The sequence below is a fragment of the Mesoplodon bidens genome (assembly GCF_964165515.1).
Source record: "Mesoplodon bidens genome assembly, chromosome: 19".
Classification (NCBI taxonomy): Eukaryota; Metazoa; Chordata; class Mammalia; order Artiodactyla; family Ziphiidae; genus Mesoplodon; species Mesoplodon bidens.
In genome coordinates, this window is record NC_138179.1 from 18,733,424 (window position 1) to 18,753,859 (window position 20,436).

The window sequence follows — 20,436 nt, forward strand, 5'->3', positions numbered from 1 at the left end:
GCCAGTGACTGACATGAGATCTAGTTCTCACTAATAAGTTATAAGGAGATTATCTGCTGGGAGTTTTCAGGAAAATTGTCCTTGAAAAGGGAAGGCTGGAATTCCCTGGCAGTCCAATGGCTAGGACACTGTGCTTCCACTGCAGTGGGCATGGGTTCAATCCCTGGTTAGGGAACTAAGATCCCACATGCCATACATAGTACAGCCAAAAAAAAAAAAAAGAAAGAAAGAAAAGGGAAGAAAAACGAGGAAAAACTCCTTTTGCTACTGACCTCTTGGCTTCCTATTTTGTATACTGCCATGTGAAACTATATCGCTGGGAGAAGTGGAAAGTGGCAACTTTGTGGCAGCCACAAGGGAAGGCGTCCCCAGCACAGGGACCATAGAGCACAAGATTCAAAGGAGCCAGGCTGCTGACATTGGTCTGCCTGCCTCACTGGATAAACAACAGAGGCCTTTATGGCTCATTAGCGCTAGTGTCTTGCAGCTGAAATATAAATACTTTTCTTGGGGTCCTGAATTTTAAAAAAGGAAAATCATCGTGGGGACTCTATGCTATAGAAATAAAAGCATCAGTAAGTAAAAGGGGGAAATTTATACATAAATTATTTAAGAATGTGTATGTAAGAAACTGTTAACAGTAATTCCCTTTGGGAAGAGGGAATCAGGGGTGTGGAAAGGGGGAAGTAAAGGAACCATTATTTTTGATTTGGGATCTTTGTGTAAGGCTTGGATTTTCTTGCTTTTCTATTTAAAAAAAATCTGAGCAATGGGATAATGGGGCACTTCTCTTTCTTCCATATCATTTTCTGTATTAGAAATACTTAAAAATAAAAAGGAAATGTTTTTCCTGACATGTTTGGAGAACTGCGCCTTTCCCCTCCTCCAGGGAGGAAATCAGAGGACCTAATGTTTAGTGATCCAGCCTCACCCTCTTGACATTCCCTCCGATACTGAATCATGACTAACTACACAGCTCACAGATGGACCATCTCTGACACCAGCAGCACATCTAGGTGAGTGTCAACAAGAATGACAACTCAGGGTGGCACACACAGTATTCGGCCCACAGATCACAAAGGTCAGTCTGACTTGCAGTCATACTTCTGCAAAACGAATCCAAGGGTTCTAGTACTTAGTCTAAGACTTATAAAAAAATTATGCATTCCTGAGTATTGTAACTGTGCAGCACTGTAACTAAACACTGATACCACACACTAAGAAGAGGGTTGTTATATACCCCCTCCCCCAAAATTTCTCACCTAAGAAATTTTAAAAAATAATACATTTTCAAATCAAATTATATACAGCTGTTGATTCCAGCCTAGTTATTTCAACTGAGACTTCCTCTGCTTACGCCTCTTATTCAGTTGCCCCATTTCAGAGACAGAAAAACTGAGGCAGAAGCTGAGTAACTCAAGGTCACGGAGGCAGTCGCTGGCAGAGTCAAGATCAGAGGTGATAAGACTAAAACAGGAAGGGGGCAACAGCCAAGCGTCTGTACGGGGGCGCTAAGGCCAGGCACAGTTTTCCCAGGACATCACCCAGAAAACGAGAAGACAGCCAGGGATTACCTTAGTTCTATGGTTCTCTGCATTGAGCCCCTCATACAGAGATTTGTTGAAAGATATTTCACCAAGGATGTGCAGCTCAGTCACATCTCTTCGTAACTATAAGATGGGGAAGAAAAAAAACGAAACACATTTTAGACATGGACTTAACTGTTCATTTTTTTTTTTTTTTTTAGTTAACTTAAAAAAAAATTTTTATTGGAGTATAGTTGATTTAAAACAGACTTACTGTTCTTGGACAGCACTCATCATCTGTCCCTTTAAACGTGTTCCTTCTCCAGTATTCCTCAGCAACCACAAAGTTACCCAAGCAAGAAACCTGCAGTTATACCTCAACTTCTTTTCCCTTATCCTTTACTTCATGCCACACCCTCATCGACCTACCCACACACCCCAAGTCAGTTGTTGATGGTTCTTTTTTTTAGCCTCTCTTGCACCTGTCCCTTTTTCTCCATCCTCATTGCTACTTCTTCAGCTCAGACCTCATCATTCTCACCTGGATCATCACAAGACGTTAAACTAGACTTTAGTCCCTACTTTTGAATGAGTCATCAGGTAAGGCCTAAGAGGTAACATGTGAGTTAAATGTAAGAAGAAACCACATACATGAAGATCTATGAGAAAAGCAGTGTCATGCAGAAGGAACAGCAAGTACAAAGATCCTGTGGCCAGAACAATATTGGCAAACTGGAGTATAAAAAGCAGGGAAGGGCTTCCCTGGTGGCGCAGTGGTTAAGAATCCGCCTGCCAATGCAGGGGACATGGGTTCGAGCCCTGGTCAGGGAAGATCCCACAGGCCACGGAGCAACTAAGCCCGCGTGCCACAACTACTGAAGCCCGCGCGCCTAGAGCCTGTGCTCTGCAACAAGAGAAGCCACCACAATGAGAAGCCTGCACCCCACAACAAAGAGTAGCCCCCGCTCACTGCAACTAGAGAAAGCCCGCGTGCAGCAGTGAAGACCCAATGCAGCCAAAAATTAAATAAATGAATAAATAAATAAAAATTTTTTAAAAAGCAGGAAAGAGAGGCAAGTACTAGGAGAATAAGTTGAAGAAGCAAGCAGAGACGAGATCATAGGGTGCCTTGCACACCACTGAAAAAGACAGATTTTAATCTAAGTGTATTCAAACTTTTTTTAAAAGCAGGTAAGTGGCACAGTGTTTTCTTTTAAAACATAGCTGTTATATGAAGAACGTTTGTAGAGGGCATGGCAAAAGGAGAGGCAAGAAGAGCAGAGAGAAGGATACTGCAATAAACCCAGTAAGAGGGGTGGCCTGAACTACAACAATACCAGTGGAGATGGAGAGAAGTGAATGGATTTAGAATATATTGGGTGGGGGGAGGCGTAGAAGCACAGAGCTTGCTGCTGGAACAGATATGGGGATGTAAGAAGAGGAGTCGCAAGTAATTCCTAGAATTCCTAGTAACTAACCCGAGTAAGTTACCCTAGTTAGTAACCCTCAGTAAGTGGGTAAGCAACAGGTTGGGATAGGAGTTGGATCAAGAGACCTGTTTTGGACATGTTATATTTGGAGATGCTATTATCCTTCTTAGGGTAACAGCAGGATAATCAAATCCCAAGTACCTGTTCTGACTGACTCAAGGAGACCTCTGCAGCCACGGTTACATTTTCTTTATCCGAGGTGACGTTACAGCTCACTGAATGCCATTCTTCCACATGCTGGAAGAAGGTGTGTGTTAGTTGGCACAATTCCTCTTCGGGTGGAAAAGCCGGGAATTTTAACACCTGGCACACAGAGCACCTCAAGGTCCCGGAATAGAGGGTGTGAGCAGTTTCTGCGCTCACTTGGCTCGAGCAAAGCCGCAACCCTGGCAAACGTGACCCAGTGTAGAGGCTAAGGGGCGCCTTGGGACCGCCCCGCCTGTGCTTTCAGGGGAAACCTCGGAAAAGTAGAATCCGTGCGTCTCATGTCACCCGCTTCAGGCCCTCTCCCTCCCTGCTGCCCCGCCCCGGCTTCTCGGACAACCGCGCTCACCTGAACCAGATCGCTCCCACAAACGCGCTCCGGACTCTGGGTGCACACAGTGTGAGCCTGAAACAAGACCCATTCCCGCGACGCAATGAGAACGCAAAACCGCCATAGTTATTCGCCCTCTCCCACTTCCCGCGAGATTTATCGTGATTTGCGGCCGCGAGGCCGGGCGCTAGGACCCGGCGGGCAGGCGAGCCGGCGGACGGGTCTGCGTCTCTAAGAAGTCTCGCGGTGTTTGCATTTGAACTGCCTGGCGGGTGCCGGCGATGGCGGCGTCACTCCGGCGACCCGGGAGTCGGCTCTTCCGAACGTATGGGGTAGCTGGCGGCGGGGGGCCGCGGCGGCGTCCGGGCCAGGCAGCGGTGCAGTGGTTCCCGCCGCAAGACCAGAAGCGTTTCTTCAGCAGCAGTAGCAGCGACGCCAGCGGCGGCGGCCCCTCGCAGTCTGTCGTCTCCGACGATCCTGACGACCCCGACTTCCCCGGCAGCCCGGTGGGTCAGCGGCGGAGGCGCGCTCGCGGCCGACTCTCCAAGGACCGGCCGAGTCTGACCGCGACCCCAAGACGCCTGAGGCTGCGAGCGCGGTGCCCGCAGAAGTGCAGCACCCCCTGCGGCCCGCTCGGACCGCCGCCCTTCCCCAACGGCCACCCGGGCCTCCTGAGCCCGGACCTCAGTGTGTGCGGCCAGCCCAGGGACGGCGGCGAGCAGGGCACCAGTGCCTCCCTGTTTAGTTCTCCGGCCTCTCCCGGCCCCGGGTCCCCTGCGCCAGGAGGCAGCATCTGTACCGACCTCTCCGCCTTTCTGGATGCAGCCTCTGAAGCTCCGAGCGGCCTCCACCTCCCAGAAGCCTCCCTGGACCAGGAACCTCTCCCCTGTCCCCAGGAGGCGGAGACAGCAGGAGGCAGGCTCACCAGGTTGGCCCACCAAGCCCGTGCCAGCCTCAGGTCAGCTCTCTGTAGCTTTTTGGACTCAGGAAATCCTGAGGATTCTGAGCTTGGGCTAGACGGGAAGAATATGCGGGAGTCCTGCTGTGACAGGGAACTGGCGGGGAGGAGGCTGGAGAGCCCAGGTTCACACAGCGCGGGTAAGCAGAGGGCCACGGACCAGGACTCCGCTCGAGAGGCTGGGTCTCAGGAGGCTGTCCACATAGAATACGGGGAGGCCCGTGGGTGCAAGGGCGGTATCGCGCCTGGGAAAAGCAACAGGCCTGAGAGAACCGGGCCAAGCCGGAAAAGGAAGCATCAAGAGACGGCAGAAACCTCCCTCCACCATCACCACCAGTTTAAAAAAGGCCAAAAGATGGAAAAAGATTCATTTGTCACCCAAGACCTGACTCGTTTACAGAATGCCTGCTCTTGGACCAAAGCCAGGGCCTCTTTCAGCTTCCACAAGAAGAAGATGGTGACCGCCGTGTCAAAAGTGTGCAGTGCCTACACCACTGCCAGTTCTCTCTCTGAGTCCCTCATATCAGAATATTCACACCTTCCTGTCACAAACAGAACAAACAGTGCCCTGTACCCTTGGCACTTCTCTTCCATGTATTTGCTCACCCCCTTAAAGACACTACATGCCACAGACAAAAAGGCATCCGATGCAGAAAAGGTTTATGGGGAATGCAGTCAGGAGGGTCCTATCCCCTTCAGCGACTGCCTTTCCTCAGAAAAACTGGAATGCTGTGTGAAGATTGGGGAAGGGGTGTTTGGCGAAGTGTTTCAAACAGTTGCTAACCACACACCTGTAGCCCTAAAAATCATTGCTATTGAAGGACAGAAGTTAGTCAATGGAGCTCATCAGAAAACTTTTGAGGAAATCCTGCCAGAGATCATCATCTCCAAAGAGTTGAGCCTCTTGTCTGATGAGGTATGCAACCGTACAGAAGGCTTCATTGGGCTGAACTCGGTACACTGTGTTCAAGGATCTTACCCTCCCTTGCTCCTCCAGGCCTGGGATTGCTATAATTCAACCAAAGGGTCTGCAAATGACCGGCCTGACTTTTTTGAGGAAGACCAGCTCTTCATCGTGCTGGAATTTGAGTTTGGAGGGATCGACTTAGAGCAAATGAGAACGAAGCTGTCCTCCATCGTCACTGCAAAGAGCATTCTGCACCAGATCACTGCGTCCCTTGCAGTGGCAGAGGCATCGCTGAACTTTGAGCACCGAGATTTGCACTGGGGGAACGTGCTCTTAAAGAAAACCAGCCTCAAAGAGCTCCACTACACCCTCAATGGGAAGACGAGCTCCATCCCCACCCGAGGGCTACAGGTCAACATCATCGACTACACCCTGTCACGCTTGGAGCGGGATGGGATCGTGGTTTTCTGTGACATTTCCATGGACCAAGACCTGTTTACAGGAGAAGGTGACTACCAGTTTGAGATCTACAGGCTGATGAGGAAGGAAAACAACAACTGCTGGGACGAATATCACCCTTATAACAACGTGCTCTGGCTACACTACCTCACAGATAAGATCCTGAAACAAATGACCTTCAAGACCAAAGGTAACACCCCTGCCTTGAAGCAAATGAGGAGAAAGATCAAGTATTTCCATCAGACTATGTTGAACTTCAGCTCTGCCACAGACCTGCTCTGCAAGCACAGTCTGTTTAAGTAAGCTGGGGTTGCTGACCGCCCCCAAAGGAGAGGGCACAGGTCTGGAAGCCCCTGATGCCGTTTTTAACCTCTATCCCCACAGCAGGGTGGGATTCCTGTTCTTACAGGTTTCCAATCAGCTTTTCAAACAAGAATTTTGTTTCCAAGTGGAAGCTGAAATGTTTGTTGAAGTGTTTAAACTTAACAAATATTCTTTAAAAATAAACTATACATGAGAACAAGTGTTCACAACTGAAAAGCCCTCTTTCGGTCAGCAGACTCCATTTTGTAAATTCCTTTCCACATTTTCCTTTTGAACCTTGACACTTTATGTAGCCTGAGCAGGAAAAAAAAGGAAAGCCCAAGGCCTCAGCCGTCACACCGATCAGAGCCTGTTGCTGTAGGTGTCATAAGGCTGGCTTTGACAGATGAGGAGCCAGCTGAGGGCAAAGAGGCCGTAGCAGAGCAGAGTCCTAGGCAGACAGACTGGAAGGCAAGCGGGAAGGAAGATGGTAGGCAGTTTATAGGGAGAAGTGCGAGAAATGCCACGTTTATCAAGCTCATTTGCCAGTCACAGAGAGAAGCAGAATTTATCAGTGATTTTCAAATGGAAAATAAATTTCTCCATGGCTACTCAAAACGTTTGAATTTTGCTTATTTTTTCAACAAGGGAAGAAAAACTGGAATGTTGCTTTAAGGGCTGAGTGGTTAATATTCCTTGTGAACATGACTTTGGTAATTTACTCCTAAAATATGTTCCCAGGTTAACTAATCTTTTTCTACTCCTTTTCTAGAGTTCTAGTTTTTATACCTTTGAGAATCCACAGTCACTCTGGAAAGAGATGTGATGGTGATACAGAACTGCCTCTATGTACCTGAGTCTTGGTCAGGTTCTTCACTCTTATGACCTGGAAACCTTGTAATTTAACTGGAACACAAATCTGCAGCTGGAACTCGGCTCCAAAGAGGTTCTCCCCATGTATCTGCAAAATAAATCAGAGCGGGAAGTCACGGCACGGCTGGTGTTGCTTTGCCACCTGTGGCTTTGCAATGACAAGCACAGCACTTACATTGAAGAGGAACTCTTTGTGGTGGGAAAGCCCCTGGCTTGTGTTCATGTACGTCACTGATGGTCTGCATTTGAGAGGACATGGGTTAGGCCTCAAGGCCCCTTTCTCATTTTAAAAAACCTCAATGCTACCAATTGGATACGCTGGGACAGAGGGCACCTGACCCCTTTGATAGGGGTCAAAGCTGAATATCAAAATGTAAGGTGGTGGTAGGGCAGTTGGGATCAGGTTAGACTATTCGAATTCTGTATATTTGGGCTGGTTCTGTATCTAATTATAATGCCTTAGAGTGGCCTTACTTTTTTCCTTCCTTTCTTCCCAATCCCATAGCCCCTCTCTTCCCTCCTTAGCATCACATCAGTTCCCTTTTGTATCAAGACCAGTTGGCACTGCTCCTCCTTTGATTATGACCATGGGGTTTCTAGGACCCAACTGTTAGTGGCCTAGATGTCATTGGGCGCCTGGGTTCTAAGCAGCCTCCTCTCAGGGAAGGGCAATGCCCACATCTACCCTGACCACAAGTTCCACCCACAAGAGAAAATGCCTGAAGCTGTCCCGCAGGTGTGGGCCCCTTGGAAGTACTTACTTGGGAAGAACTGCAATGAAGGCATGTTTGAAATGAAGGCTGTGGGTCTTACTGACCAAAGACCTTCTTTCATTGGAACTAGGAAACAAGAATGTCAGTGTAGAGCACACCTGCTTTGTACACATGGCTTCTTACCTTGACTTCCTGGGATCACTGGGGGTCAGATAGAAAAGACTCTGGGAGATAAGTAACTAGAGTGCAGAAGACGCTCTAGAAGACCATACTTAGAGAAACTGATTTTAAAAGGGTTTCTCAACCTTGATAATTCTGACATTTGGGGCCAGATGAGTCTTCGTGAGAGGCTGTTCTGTATATTGTAGGATGTTTAACAACGTTCCAGGCCTCTACCCACTAGATGCCAGTAGCACCCGCCCCAAGTGGTGCCAGTCAAGTGTCTTCAGGCGTTGCCCCTGGGGGCAGAATCACCCCTGTTTGAGAGTTTTCCCAACACCGTACCCAACTCTACCCCAAACACAGAGGTTCTGCAGAAGACAGAGCTTCTCTGAAGTTACGTGAACCAGAATTAGAGCTCCAGTCCAAGGCTCATTCTTCTAGACCATACCATAGTTTTACTTTGTCAGTAAAAGAACATTTTAAATATCTTCGATAACAAGAAGGGAAAGCCAAGTCACAGCAGGGACACACGTGCCTTCTCAGGGCTCAGTGAGGTTCCCCTTCCTGGGCAGTGAGGGAGCAAGAGCTATTACGCACACACATGGGAGGGAGCCTTCTTGCAGGGCTACAGGCTGGACCTGCTGTGACACAGGCATTACTTACTTGGTGACTGTCACAGTGATGTCGGCTGTCCTGTTTGGAAAGGCACTCTCCTCCAGCTGCCAAACTAATGAAAAGTTTGCCTGTTTAAACAAAGAAAAAAGGTTACTTGATTCCCCTTTATACCACTCACAACTCAAACTGCTTCCTACTAACTAAACAGACCTAGGAAACATAATTCATACTCCTCATGTTTTTGTAGCACAGCATGCTTCAAGGTCTGTTATTCCACGTTAAGCCTCCCGATGTCAAGATGGAGTAAGTGGGGCAGACAGGATTATTCCCCTTTACAGTTGAGGAAGCTGCTTCAGAGATTTCCCACAGCACAGAGATCATCAGTGGCAGATCAGGGACTCCTACCTTTGGGTCTGATGCTCCTTCAAAACACAAGGCTGTGTTTTGATAGGCCCAGGGCTGTGTGTAAAAGGGCCACTCAGTACAGCTTCACTCTGCTGTACTGGGGTGCATCAACCATTTATCTGTGGCTGCATCCCTCACCCCCACCACTCCCTACTTTCAGAGCACGCTTGGCCGTTCTGAGCACTCTTAAGAGAAGTGTGGAGGCTGCAACTGAGATTCTAATGAGACTGGGAAGTAGAAGACACCAATCCCAGGGTAGTGAGAAGAGTCAGCCAATCAAAACAGACTCACAGATGACCTCTTGAGTATGGGGTGACCGATCTTGCAGTTCATGACCAGGACAGAAGCAGTTGGCTTAGGGTCATCGCACTGAATGTTTGGAGAAGGAGGCTGTTAACATAAAAGACGTTGTTTTTGTTTTGTTTTGTTTTTGACATTGATTTTAAAAGGCAAAAAAAGGAGCAGTCTCCTCACACCAATTCAACATGCCAGACGCCCTGCCAGGAGCCAGGGACACAAATAAATCAGACTCTGTCCTTGTCTCCCTCACAAGCTGGGCAGAAGGGCTCAATGCTGGATGGTTGAGGAATTTAAATACAAGGCCTAAGGAGTGGTTCTGTGAGAGCAGTACAGAGAAAAGCAGTAGAGAAAGATGAGGTCCAACCAGGAGGATTCAGAGTCTTCATGGGGAAGGAGACATTTGAACTGGGCCTTGGACCGATGCAGATTTCATGTACTGAGCCGGGCTGGAAGGCCAGCATGAGCCCAAGCACTGCCATGCAGGCTTTTTCAGCCATGGTTCCTCATCCAGACCACTGAATACAGAAAATGACTTGAGTAACTACTATTTTCTTAATTCTCCCAAGGATGTTGCATCTAGTTCCATTCTAGATGCTTAGGAGATCATGGCATTCTTCTCATGTAATGGTTGCTGTCTTAGCCCAGATAGCCTCAGACCACTAGGGACACACTCGTAGTATGACAAAGCCAGGTTTGTTGACTCATTACAATGAGGAAAACTGCACTGTGGTGCATCTCACCAAACAAAGGAAAAGATAGTTATTAAAGGATTCTGGGGAAAGGTGGAGTTCAGGGGGAAATGTAAACAAAGCAGTGTTTTGATAGGCCCAAAACAAAGCAGGGCTGGGTGTAAAAGGGCCACTCAGCATCAGGTCTGGACTGCAAAGTGGACTCAGGGACCCATGTCCTTGGAAACTATTAAGGTAAATGTGAAAAGTTATGTCCAGAAACATTTCATCTGAAGCTCCAAGCCTCAGATGGAAAATGAGAGTGCTTCTCTTTGTCAAAGTGGCTTAGACTCTCCAGGCAAGAGCAAAATGGCTCCATAATTACAGATAAAACTTCAAACAGCAAAGTTTCTGACTGCCTATGATTTTAGGGAACGAAATTTCTCAGTGTTACAATACTTTACAGCTGCAGGGTGTCCTTGGGAGAAATACTGTGTCCTAGTGTCTTGCAGCTGGCTTTGAGTCTGTGCTCCCAGGCTGATGAAAGGCCGAGCAGGCTCTTACTTTCCAGGCCAAGCTACTTTATTAGAGATTATTTCTCTCTCAGAACTCTAGTTAAGAAAGCCTGCATGGGGACTTCCCTGGTGGCACAGTGGTTAAGAATCTGCCTGCCAATCAATGCAGGGGACACGGGTTCGAGCCCTGGTCCAGGAAGATCCCACATGCCACGGAACAACTAATCCCATGGGCCACAACTACCGAGCCTGCGCTCTAGAGCACGCGAGCCACAACTACTGAGCCCGTGTGCCACAAAGACTGAAGCCTGCGCGCCTAGAGCCCACACTCCACGACAAGAGAAGCCACCGCAATGAGAAGACCACACACTGCATGAAGAGTAGCCCCCGCTCACCGTAACTAGAGAAAGCCCGCGTGCAGCAACGAAGACCCAATGCAGCCAAAAATGAATAAATAAAATAAATAAATTTATTTTTTTAAAAAAGGCTGCAAGCAAAAGGAGTGATTAGGCAGCAAAATAGCACCACTGAAGATTTTTAAAGCAGAGAATGACATGATTGGATCCATGGCATATAGTTGGATTAGAGGGGGGGATCCATCTAGTTAATAATCACTTACTGGATGGACCAGGGTGAGGCCGGAGGCAGAGTTAGGAGGTTGCCGTAATAAAGCAAGTATGCCAGAGGGGAAGCCACGAGCAGTGTGGTTCCCAAGCTGCTGTCATAGTTACCCTTTGTATCCTCTTAAACTGCAAGCTTCTGGGGTAATTCAAAGCCATGCTTGTCATGTAGGAATCTTCCCCAGAGTTAGTTAGGCTAATGTTCATGCTCAGCTCCTTTGTGAGACCCACCACCAATTCCTGCCTGCAGAAGGTAGGCAAATAGATAAATGTTACCAGTTTATTTAATCTGTACAAACCTCAGTGCAATACAACAGCACCTTTTGAACTACCTTCTTAGATAAATTGCTTAAAGGATACATTTAGCTACATTTAGCCTAGATTTTCTTCCTCTCAACATAAGCAAACAGCTGGACTTCCATACCTCGGCTGCTGTGTGACATGACCATTCATGTAATGTTTACCATGTGTCAAGGACTGTGTTAAATGCTTCACACGCTCAGTTAATCCTCGTAATAACCCTATGAAACAGTACGGTTGCTCTCTGTTCTATAGAGAAGGGAACAGAAGCCAAGGGAGGCTAACTAACTTGCCTGAGGTCCAGCAGCCTCAAAAGGGAGTTGGGAGAATTGGATCTAAACCCTCTTTCTACCACCAACGCACTGTGACCCCAGGCAACGTACTTCGTGACACAAATTCATCCAGCTCACATACGTTTACAGAAGACTTTCTCTGGGCCAGACACCCTGCTCGACATGGGAGAAACAGCACACGGGGGACAGACGCTGCCCCTGCCCCTGTCTTGGCCTCAGCCTTCCCACCCACAAAATCATCCCGGTCCTTCCAATTTAAAGGCTGTGGGGGGCTTCCCTGGTGGCGCAGTGGTTGGGAGTCCGCCTGCCGATGCAGGGGACACAGGTTTGTGCCCTGGTCCAGGAAGATCCCACATGCCGCGGAGCAGCTAGGCCTATGAGCCATGGACGCTGAGCCTGTGTTTCCAGAGCCTGTGCTCCGCAACGGGAGAGGCCACAACAGTGAGAGGCCCGCGTACAGCAAAAAAAAAAAGGCTGTGGGTTAAAACATGAATCTGTTCAGCCTGGATAAGACTTGGGGACATGTAAGTGCTTCTTTCTATCCGCTGAGGCACCATGGGGCCCCTCAGTAATTGAGACCTACAGGGAAACATATTAACAACAAAGAAAACTTTCTAACCCTCTGAAAGGTTCAAAGATGGAACGTGCAGCTCTCCAGAGTAATGTGACCTGTGTCTTGTTGTGTTGTTTTTGTTTTTATCACAGCTGAGAAGAGGATAGATTGGAGGGCTAGAGGGGGCAGAGGCAGGGCCTGTGTGGGGATCCGTCTGGGAGATGACACAGGCCTGAAATCAGACAGTAGGAGTGGGCATGGGGAGGGGGTAGAAACCAGAGGTGCCAAGGCCGTGCTTGCAAAGCAGCACAAAAGAGAGAGGAGTCGAGGATGCCTCCTGAGTTTCCAGCTTGGGTGACCAAGTGGGGCTAGTCATGAGGGAGAGAACACAGGGGGAAGACCAGAGGGCGGAAGTTGATCAGATGGGTTCAGTCCAGGGCATGATGAGAGGTGCCCAGAGGATAGGAAGGCAGAGATGTTGAAATGTCAGTAAGGTATCCTGTTCTAGAGCCCAGGAGAGAGATCTGAGAGTCACTGGAATATTTACCAGAGGTTCTCGACCTGAGGGCCGGGGCAGTTTCAGAGGGCCCCAAATGCAAACACCAATGTATGCAAGTGTGATCTTCTAGGGAGAAAGCTCTGAGGTCTCCCTTAGATTCTTTAGGAGACCCATGTCCACAAAACTTTTGAAAAGAGAAGAGACTGCTGGCTGTGAACACTAGGGCGTGATGTAAGGCCAGCTGTTTCACTGTCTACTTCACAAGGACGTGGTGGGAGGGCTTTCTTGGCTGTAATTAATTCCCTGTTAGAAACAACTGCGGGTCCTTGTTAGGCTGGCTTCCAAAGCACTCAAAAGCGTTGAACTGGATCCTCAGTGACTGAGCGAGGCAGCGCTAAGCCATCCACATCTGAAACACAAGTCCTGCAAATGTCCATGGAAGGCTTCCCGGGACTCAGAGAACAGTGCTCTCCCCCAGAGATGCCAACTCCGGCCAACTGGCCATCAGTGCCATGCTACACACACAGCACTAGGAGTCAGGGAAGGCATTTTAAGACCAGCGCATGTCCAAAACCAAACTCATGATCTCTTCCTCCCCACCCTGCTTTCCAGCACAATTCTTCCAAAAGCTTCCCTAGTTCAGTTCTTGACGTCACCATCATTCTAGAATGCAGCGTGGTCCGATAGAACTTTGGCAGTAATGAAAATGACCTATTCTGTGCTGTTCAATATCACTAGCCATATGCGGATACTGAGCACATGAAATGGGCCTAGTGCAACTAAGGAACTAAAATTTAATTTTTTTTTTTTTTTTTGTGGTATGTGGGCCTCTCACTGTTGTGGCCTCTCCCGTTGTGGAGCACAGGCTCCGGACGCGCAGGCTCAGTGGCCATGGCTCACGGGCCCAGCCGCTCCACAGCATGTGGGATCTTCCCGGACCGGGGCACGAACCCGTGTCCCCTGCATCGGCAGGCGGACTCTCAACCACTGCGCCAGCAGGGAAGCCCTAAAATTTAATTTTAATTAATTTCAATTTAAATAACCAAGTGTGATCAGAGCCTATTATATTGGACAGCACAGTTCTAGATGCTCAGGCTGAAGCGTTGAAAGACTTCTTAGACCTGTCTCTTTCTCTCACTCCCCACATCCAATCTGTCATCCAATCCTCTGGGCTCTAACATCAAAATATAACGAACTTCATTGCTACCACCCTGGCTTAAGTCACATCACTTCTCACCCGAGTTACTACAGTAGTTCTCTACTATTGCCCCACCCCCACTTTTGCTCCTACAGTTTACTCTCAACACAGCAGCAAGAATGATCCTGTTAAAGTGCATGGTCATGTCATTCCTCTGACTTCTCAGCTCGCGGTAAAAGTCCTCATGGAGATGCAGCCACGTATGACCTTTCCTCCCCTCACGTGACCTCTCCCTCCCTCATCTACTGCAACCATGCTGGTGTCCTAGCTCTTCCTCCCATCTCCAGGGCATTTGCAGGTGCTCTTCCTTCAGACACCCACAGAGTTCATTCCTCCACCTCCTCTTGCGTGCACCCAAATGTCACCTTCTCCGTGAACATTCTCCTGACCACTCTATTTAAAACTGCCACACCACCTCCCCCCGGCATTCCGTCCCACCTTCCCTGCCTTCTTTCTCTTCATAGTATTGATACATCTCATCAACACAAAGTTGACTTATTATCTTCTCCCCCTAAAGGCACCAGGAGGGCCGGGATTTTTGTGTGCTGTTTGCTGATGTATTTCTGGCACCTAGAGTGCTGGGCACAGAGGAGATGCCCCATAAATATGCAATGAATTAAGTAATTTGGTTAAGAGGTGAGCCAGGGAAGAGGTTACCTCTAACTGAGGTGGTCCTAGGAGTGAGACACACAGAGTTAACAAAAATAGCGTTGTCCAGGATGTCCAGAGACCTGGGTGTAAGTCCACCCAATGATCATGTGACCCCACACAGGCCCTCAACTACTGAGTCTGTTGCCTAATCTATAAAATAGGAATACAAATTTCTGTCTTGCCTCCCTCATTGAGTGGGTGGGGAAGCAAGAGATAATAAGTGCAGAAGCCCTTTGTGGGCCATGAGGGGAAGCGGGAGGAAGTGAGCGATCCGTCCTGGTGAGGGGTTTGCCCAGGTAAGCCTTCAGGAGGAAGTTAACTGCAGAAACCGTGACGACTGGATTCCACTCACTGTGAGAGGGTGGTGGCCAACTGTAGCTCAGCAACACAAAACAGCTTATTCTTGCAGGCCTTCTCGTAGGGCAGCTGTAACCAGACAGAGAGGGGCAGGATCAGCCCAGGGACCCCGCCAGCCCCGCCTTGCTTCTTGATCTTCTCCTTAGGACATTCCTGTCCCTCCTGCTGACCCTGAGAAGTGCAGGTGAAGGCTGGCAGGCTAGGGTTGTGTCCACATGGCCATGAGAACTGTGACTGTGACATTCCTGGGCTTGTCAGGGACGGGGATGTGCTTGGTCCTGCAACACAGGTACCATGCGTCAGGCCACTGGCCAAGGTCAAAAATGGGGCGACCTTTGTGAAACGGTGGGAGTGCCTGTCACTTTCATATTATGCTAATTAAGCAGCAACACTCACAACTCACTATTTTGAACATTTGGGGGAGGAAAACCCAGGTGAAGAAAGGCTTCCTTAGTCCTCTTTTAAGTAGAGCAGGAACAGCAGGGGACAAAAGGGGGCACCTAACCAAATATTGTCAAGGTCCAGTCCCGTGAGGTCCTCTACCCCCACGGCTAGTCTTCTCTGTAGGTTAAATATTCCCCCTTGCAATCTTGCCTACACCAAACAAATTCAGAAAGTCGCACTGGGTCCAAAAGGCCCAGTCAAGGTTGAAAAGCTCCAGCTCAGGCTGAAAAATCAAGTTTTCTAAAGGAGCTGGCCTATTTTTTTATTCTGAAGGAACCACAGCCAGCTCTCTAACTGGGGAATCTCTGCATTTATCTTCCCAGCAGCCAGTGACCATCGCAGCAGCTTTATTAAACAGCAGCAAGGACTGTTTCCATGACCTGGAGTTAGAGTGGGAGCCCAGAGCTAGAAAGAAAACCATCTGCTTCCCAGAGAAGGGAGATGCAATTTGCAGAAGTCAGAGCTTGGAGCTCTATCTGACTGGGTCAACAACTGGGGGCAGGTTTTTTTAGTTTTGTTTTTAATACAGCCAAGCAGCCTGATCTCTTTCAGCAGGATTACAACACCCTAAGCTCCCAGCTAGAACTCATTCTCTGGAAACATCTATGTGCCTAACCTAACACCAAATCATTTCTCCTCATCCATTTTATCAGTGAGATAATTGTTTTAAAACCTCTTTGCCAAACCATCAAACTAATAATTGATTAAGGTAAGAATCCTGAATGGATGTTAAACAGGATATATGCATAATCTCAAAGCATCTCCCCATAAGATACTTATTAATTACAAAGGGAAATAGCACCAGGAATGGGACAAATTAACATGATGTGCCTCGGATACGATGCACTTAGAGGGATGAGACTTCATTTCTGGGATATTCCTGCCCAAAATGCATAACCTGAATTTAACCATGAGGAAACATCAGACAAAGTCAGGTTGAGGAACATTTTACAGTATAACTGGCCTGTACCCTTCAAGAATGTTAAGGTCATTAAAGACAAAGAAAGATTAAGAAATTATTCGAGATTAAAGGAGACTAAACAAAAGTAATGAATTATCCTGATCCAGAAAAAAATTTTTTTCTTTTGCTAAAAAGGACATTAATAGGACAACTGGTGGTATTTGAATAAAGTTTGTAGATTATAGTATTTCATTATTGTAAATTTCCTGATTTTGATCATTGTACTGTGGTTATGTAAGAGAGTGTCCTTGTTTTTTAGGAAATACATATTGAAGTATTGGGAGTAAAGACGCATCATATCTGTAACTAACTCTCAAATGGTTCAGAAATATAAATTTCTGAGACTACATATGTATATATGTAAGATATATATGAGATTTTATATATATAGAGAGAGAGAGAGAAAGAATAAAGCAAATGTGATAAAAGGTTAAAATGTTAACATTTGGGGAATCTGGATAAAGGATGGGAATTCTTTGGACAATTCTAACTTTTTAGTAAGCAAAATATTTCAAACTAAAGTTTTCTTAAAACAGAATATATATAATTAGTGATAATCTGCTTATTGACAAAACTTTATTAGTTCTCTCAGTCTTTTCTGAACCATCTGTCAATGCCAAATTTAAAAAATTTAGAAAATTAATATACTATTATAAATTTAAAATAAATTTGCCTAAAAAATTAAAATGAGAATCTTTGCTCATCAGGAACCTGATTCTCCCTCTTCCTGAGCAGACAAGCAATAGGAACAGTCACCCTGATTACGTTATTCTCTTATTTCTATTTACCATTCGTGATTGATGCATTGGGTGTTAACCAAAACTGGAGCTAAAGGCTTATATAACTGAATTAATATAGAGCATTCTTGTACAAATATTGGACAGTTGTGAGTGTCCTATGATTACCTAGAAATATACTTCTGCTACCTGAAGCTTTTCTGTGCCAGCATGAACTACTTTTGGCTTATTTTTATTTTTGGAGGTTCAATGCATTCCAGCTAACTGTAATTATTACTTTTCAATGCTCATGTTATCACTTCTTTGATCCTGCTGATTTTTCTGTACCCCGTAAGACTGTCTAAATGAATACTGACAGAATACCCCAGGGGGCCAGGGCCTGAGTGGGAACAAAATCTCCTTAGATATCATAGAATCAAGAAATTTTACTGTTTTTTTCCCCTCTCTGATTTCCTGTAGTTATGAGAAAAGTTTTTTGGACACTATCCATCTGCTAGGGTATAGGTCTGGTGGGCCATTCAGCCTGAAGGCCTGGGCAGGACCTGGGCAGGCAGGTATGCCAAAGGGCATCCTCTCTGCAGCGCGGGGGAGGTGGGCTCCAGTCCAGTCCCCACACAGGACCCTCACTACACCGTTATCAGAGACTCTTGCCAAGGTGGGTAATGTATTCATACATTTCATTAAATATGTAGCAGGCACTTTTTGTGAACATAAAAGAACGAGCCTTGGGAGTGGTTTGGAGACGTGTATTACCCACCGGTGAGGTCCTAGGCAAATTAACACCATCTCAGGAACTCTATAACCCCATGTGTACAGTGAGGGGCCTAAATGCTGTCTGAAGACCCTCCCAACTTTAACGTTCTTTGAAGATAGGGGAGCAGGTACTTTTAGGGGGATGGCTCCCAGGAGAGTCCGGTCCTAGCTGAGTCACCTGGAAGATGGCAGAGGGCTCAGCATAGAAGTCCAGGATAGGCTGGGGATGGTCCCTCCGGCCCTCAGGGGTCTGCAGTTGGTAGCTGACCTTGACACTGATGTTGGAGAAGCAGTCCTCTTGACAGAGCTGCAGAGTCACCAAGGAATGCAGGGTTGGAGTTGGATGTGGGGGAGAAGATGACAAGGAGAATACCTTTAACTTTGATGTAGTCACAATAAGAAATAAACAATGAAAGTGGTAAGCCAGGATTCCTAAGCCTCTTCCAAATAAGCCAGGCTGCCAAGAGCACTGGGAAAATCTCCCTTGATTTGCCATGGCCTCGGGCATCGTAACTCCTTAGGGTTCCTGCCCCAATCACAACCAACGGGATTCTGGCCATTAGGAGTTAAAAACTGGCCTGGGCTTTATTCAGAGTACAAAGGGGAGCCACGAAAGGGAAGAGTCACGGTCACATCTGTGTTTACCAAGATCTTTCTCCAAGCAACACAGTGGATATACTAGAGAAATAAAAACTGAAGACCAGGAGATGGCCTGGGATGCTGTTTGCCATTCTCTTTGTTTATTGAGACTTTTTGCCAGGTGGGAGCTTTGAACACCTGAGAGTAGGTGAGCACGATTCCCAGGTAGAAAAGGTAGTTATGCTTGTACTTAAGGAAGCCATAGATTTGCTAGAAACTCGTTCTCAATCCATTTAACAATCAACAGACATGGGAACAGATGTGTAGTCAGAAGCATAATTTACGAGTTTATTGGAATAAATGATCCTTTTAGGTCCACAACTCTGGGTCCTGTCAGGCTCTGGGTCCTGACAAATACATTTTTCATGTCTCTAGGCACACTTGTCAGGAGTAAACTTTTGTAAATCACAGCTTTTGTCTTTCTATTTCTCCTTTTTCTCGTGCAGGTTTTCTGATGTTGACTCACGCAAGGGCCCCTTGCCCCGCTTTTATTATCAGGTGCGGGAGGGAGCCCTGTTATTCCCAATTTATTACCAAGAAAAATGTCAGCAATTAGAGAATTTCTCTTTTTGTCCAGTTTCTAGGAAGCTCAGAGATCTACTTAGTGTTCGATTTTGGTAGGTTTCTTTTTTTTCTGGCCACTCTGCACAGCATGTGGGATCTTAGTTCCTGACCAGGGATCGAACCCACGCCCCCTGCAGTGGAAGTGAGGAGTCTTAACCACTGGACCGCCAGGGAAGTCCCTTGGTAGGTTTCTTTAATTTGGATTTCTGGTACCATAACTCCCACCTCCCACCTCCCACGCCATCACGTGGTTCTTTTTTTTTTTTGGCCGCACCGCGCCGCTTGTGGGATCTTAGTTCCCTGACCGGGGATTGAATCCGGGCCCTCAGCAGTGAAAGAACAGAGTACTAACCACTGGTCCGCCAGGGAATTCCCCCATCATCTGGTTCTTAATCTGTTATGATTATTTCAGTTGCCTCATTTGTGTGTATGGGTACGTGTGCTTCATTGCATGCACCTCAGTTCTTTTCTCAACAATACAGACCCCTCTACACTTTTTGGGAAACTCCTCCACTTACCTGTCCCTCTGTGGGAACCAGCAGGAAGGGCTCACAGAGGCGGGGGCCCGTGCCCCACTCCCTAAGGGAGCTCTGACACAGCCTCTCATCTGAACACTGCAGCCTTTTCCTCTGCTTCACCACATCCACGTCCAAAGTGAAGTTCAGAGAGGTCTCTTTGAGGCCTGGGAATGAAGACCAGGTCTTCCTGATGAGACTGGGGTGGGCAAGCCCCAGACAGAGGGCCCTCCCATGAGTCCCTCCTGAGTGGTGCCCCCATGTAGGCACTTCCCCAAGTTCCTTCTTCATTTCAAAGGTACTTTTCTCATGTCTTCTGGCACCCAGCTAGGGTCCCTCAGTGCGCCAGCCCCAAACCTGGAGCAGCACATCCCAGGAGCTGAGTCAGTCTTCCCTAGGGGAAGAAGCGCTTAGGGAGGAGGCTGGTATTGAGGGGGGAAATGAGGAGGAGCAAAAAGTCAAGGAATGGAGAGAGAAACCACAGAGTAAAACCTGAGGATAGCAGAGCTGGAAGCACCTTGTAGACTACCTGGGCCAGCTCCCTTACTGTGGAGAAAAGAAACCAGAGCCCAGAGAGTGAAAGACACCCTCCCAGTGTCACACAGCCACCCAGCAGCTGCCATTCGGGCTCTGTGGCCTGAACCTTTCAGCCTATACAGCTGGAACCAATAGGCCTGCCCTTTTCTAATTAACAGATTTGATCATGGACTCTTGCAGTAAAGCCAGCCCACCTGGAAGAGCACATTCCGACCTGCAGGAAGACATCTCCAGGATTGTTACTGAGAGATTAAGCCCTGGGGACGGTTGCTGGGGGATTGTTCGGGCAGGGATCTCTTGGGTTGGCAGTGAGTACCTGGGCTGTGAAAGCCATGCCTTCTGGAAGTTCTCCCAACCAGTGCCAACTAAGGGGATGGGAAGGGAGG

The 20,436-nt window shown here is 47.5% G+C and overlaps 2 protein-coding genes across 5 annotated transcripts in view; one reads left to right on the plus strand and one right to left on the minus strand.

The window, feature by feature from the left end:
- ITGAE (integrin subunit alpha E) overlaps positions 1-20,436 on the minus strand; it is a 69,893-nt gene that overhangs the window by 28,694 nt on the left and 20,763 nt on the right. For 3 of the 4 annotated variants that reach the window (XM_081219406.1, XM_081219404.1, XM_081219407.1), the window contains exons 17-28: positions 19,517-19,680; positions 17,974-18,102; positions 14,896-14,969; positions 11,161-11,293; positions 9,238-9,336; positions 8,590-8,669; positions 7,813-7,890; positions 7,227-7,290; positions 7,032-7,139; positions 3,570-3,626; positions 3,158-3,253; positions 1,575-1,670 (exon numbers count right to left, since the gene is read on the minus strand). In XM_081219406.1, coding sequence (XP_081075532.1) covers positions 1,575-1,670; positions 3,158-3,253; positions 3,570-3,626; positions 7,032-7,139; positions 7,227-7,290; positions 7,813-7,890; positions 8,590-8,669; positions 9,238-9,336; positions 11,161-11,293; positions 14,896-14,969; positions 17,974-18,102; positions 19,517-19,680 — 1,178 coding nt within the window. The remainder of the gene's footprint in view (positions 1-1,574; positions 1,671-3,157; positions 3,254-3,569; positions 3,627-7,031; positions 7,140-7,226; positions 7,291-7,812; positions 7,891-8,589; positions 8,670-9,237; positions 9,337-11,160; positions 11,294-14,895; positions 14,970-17,973; positions 18,103-19,516; positions 19,681-20,436) is intronic. The other variant, XM_081219405.1, reaches the window with a different exon arrangement.
- HASPIN (histone H3 associated protein kinase) lies at positions 3,576-7,011 on the plus strand. Its single transcript, XM_081219411.1, has one exon. It carries the CDS (start codon positions 3,833-3,835, stop codon positions 6,176-6,178), a length of 2,346 nt encoding a protein of 781 aa, XP_081075537.1. The 5' UTR covers positions 3,576-3,832; the 3' UTR covers positions 6,179-7,011.

Coding starts and splice junctions, on each gene's coding strand:
- HASPIN (XM_081219411.1), top strand. CDS start 3,833: ATGGCGGCGTCACTCCGGCGACCCGGGAGTCGGCTCTTCCGAACGTAT.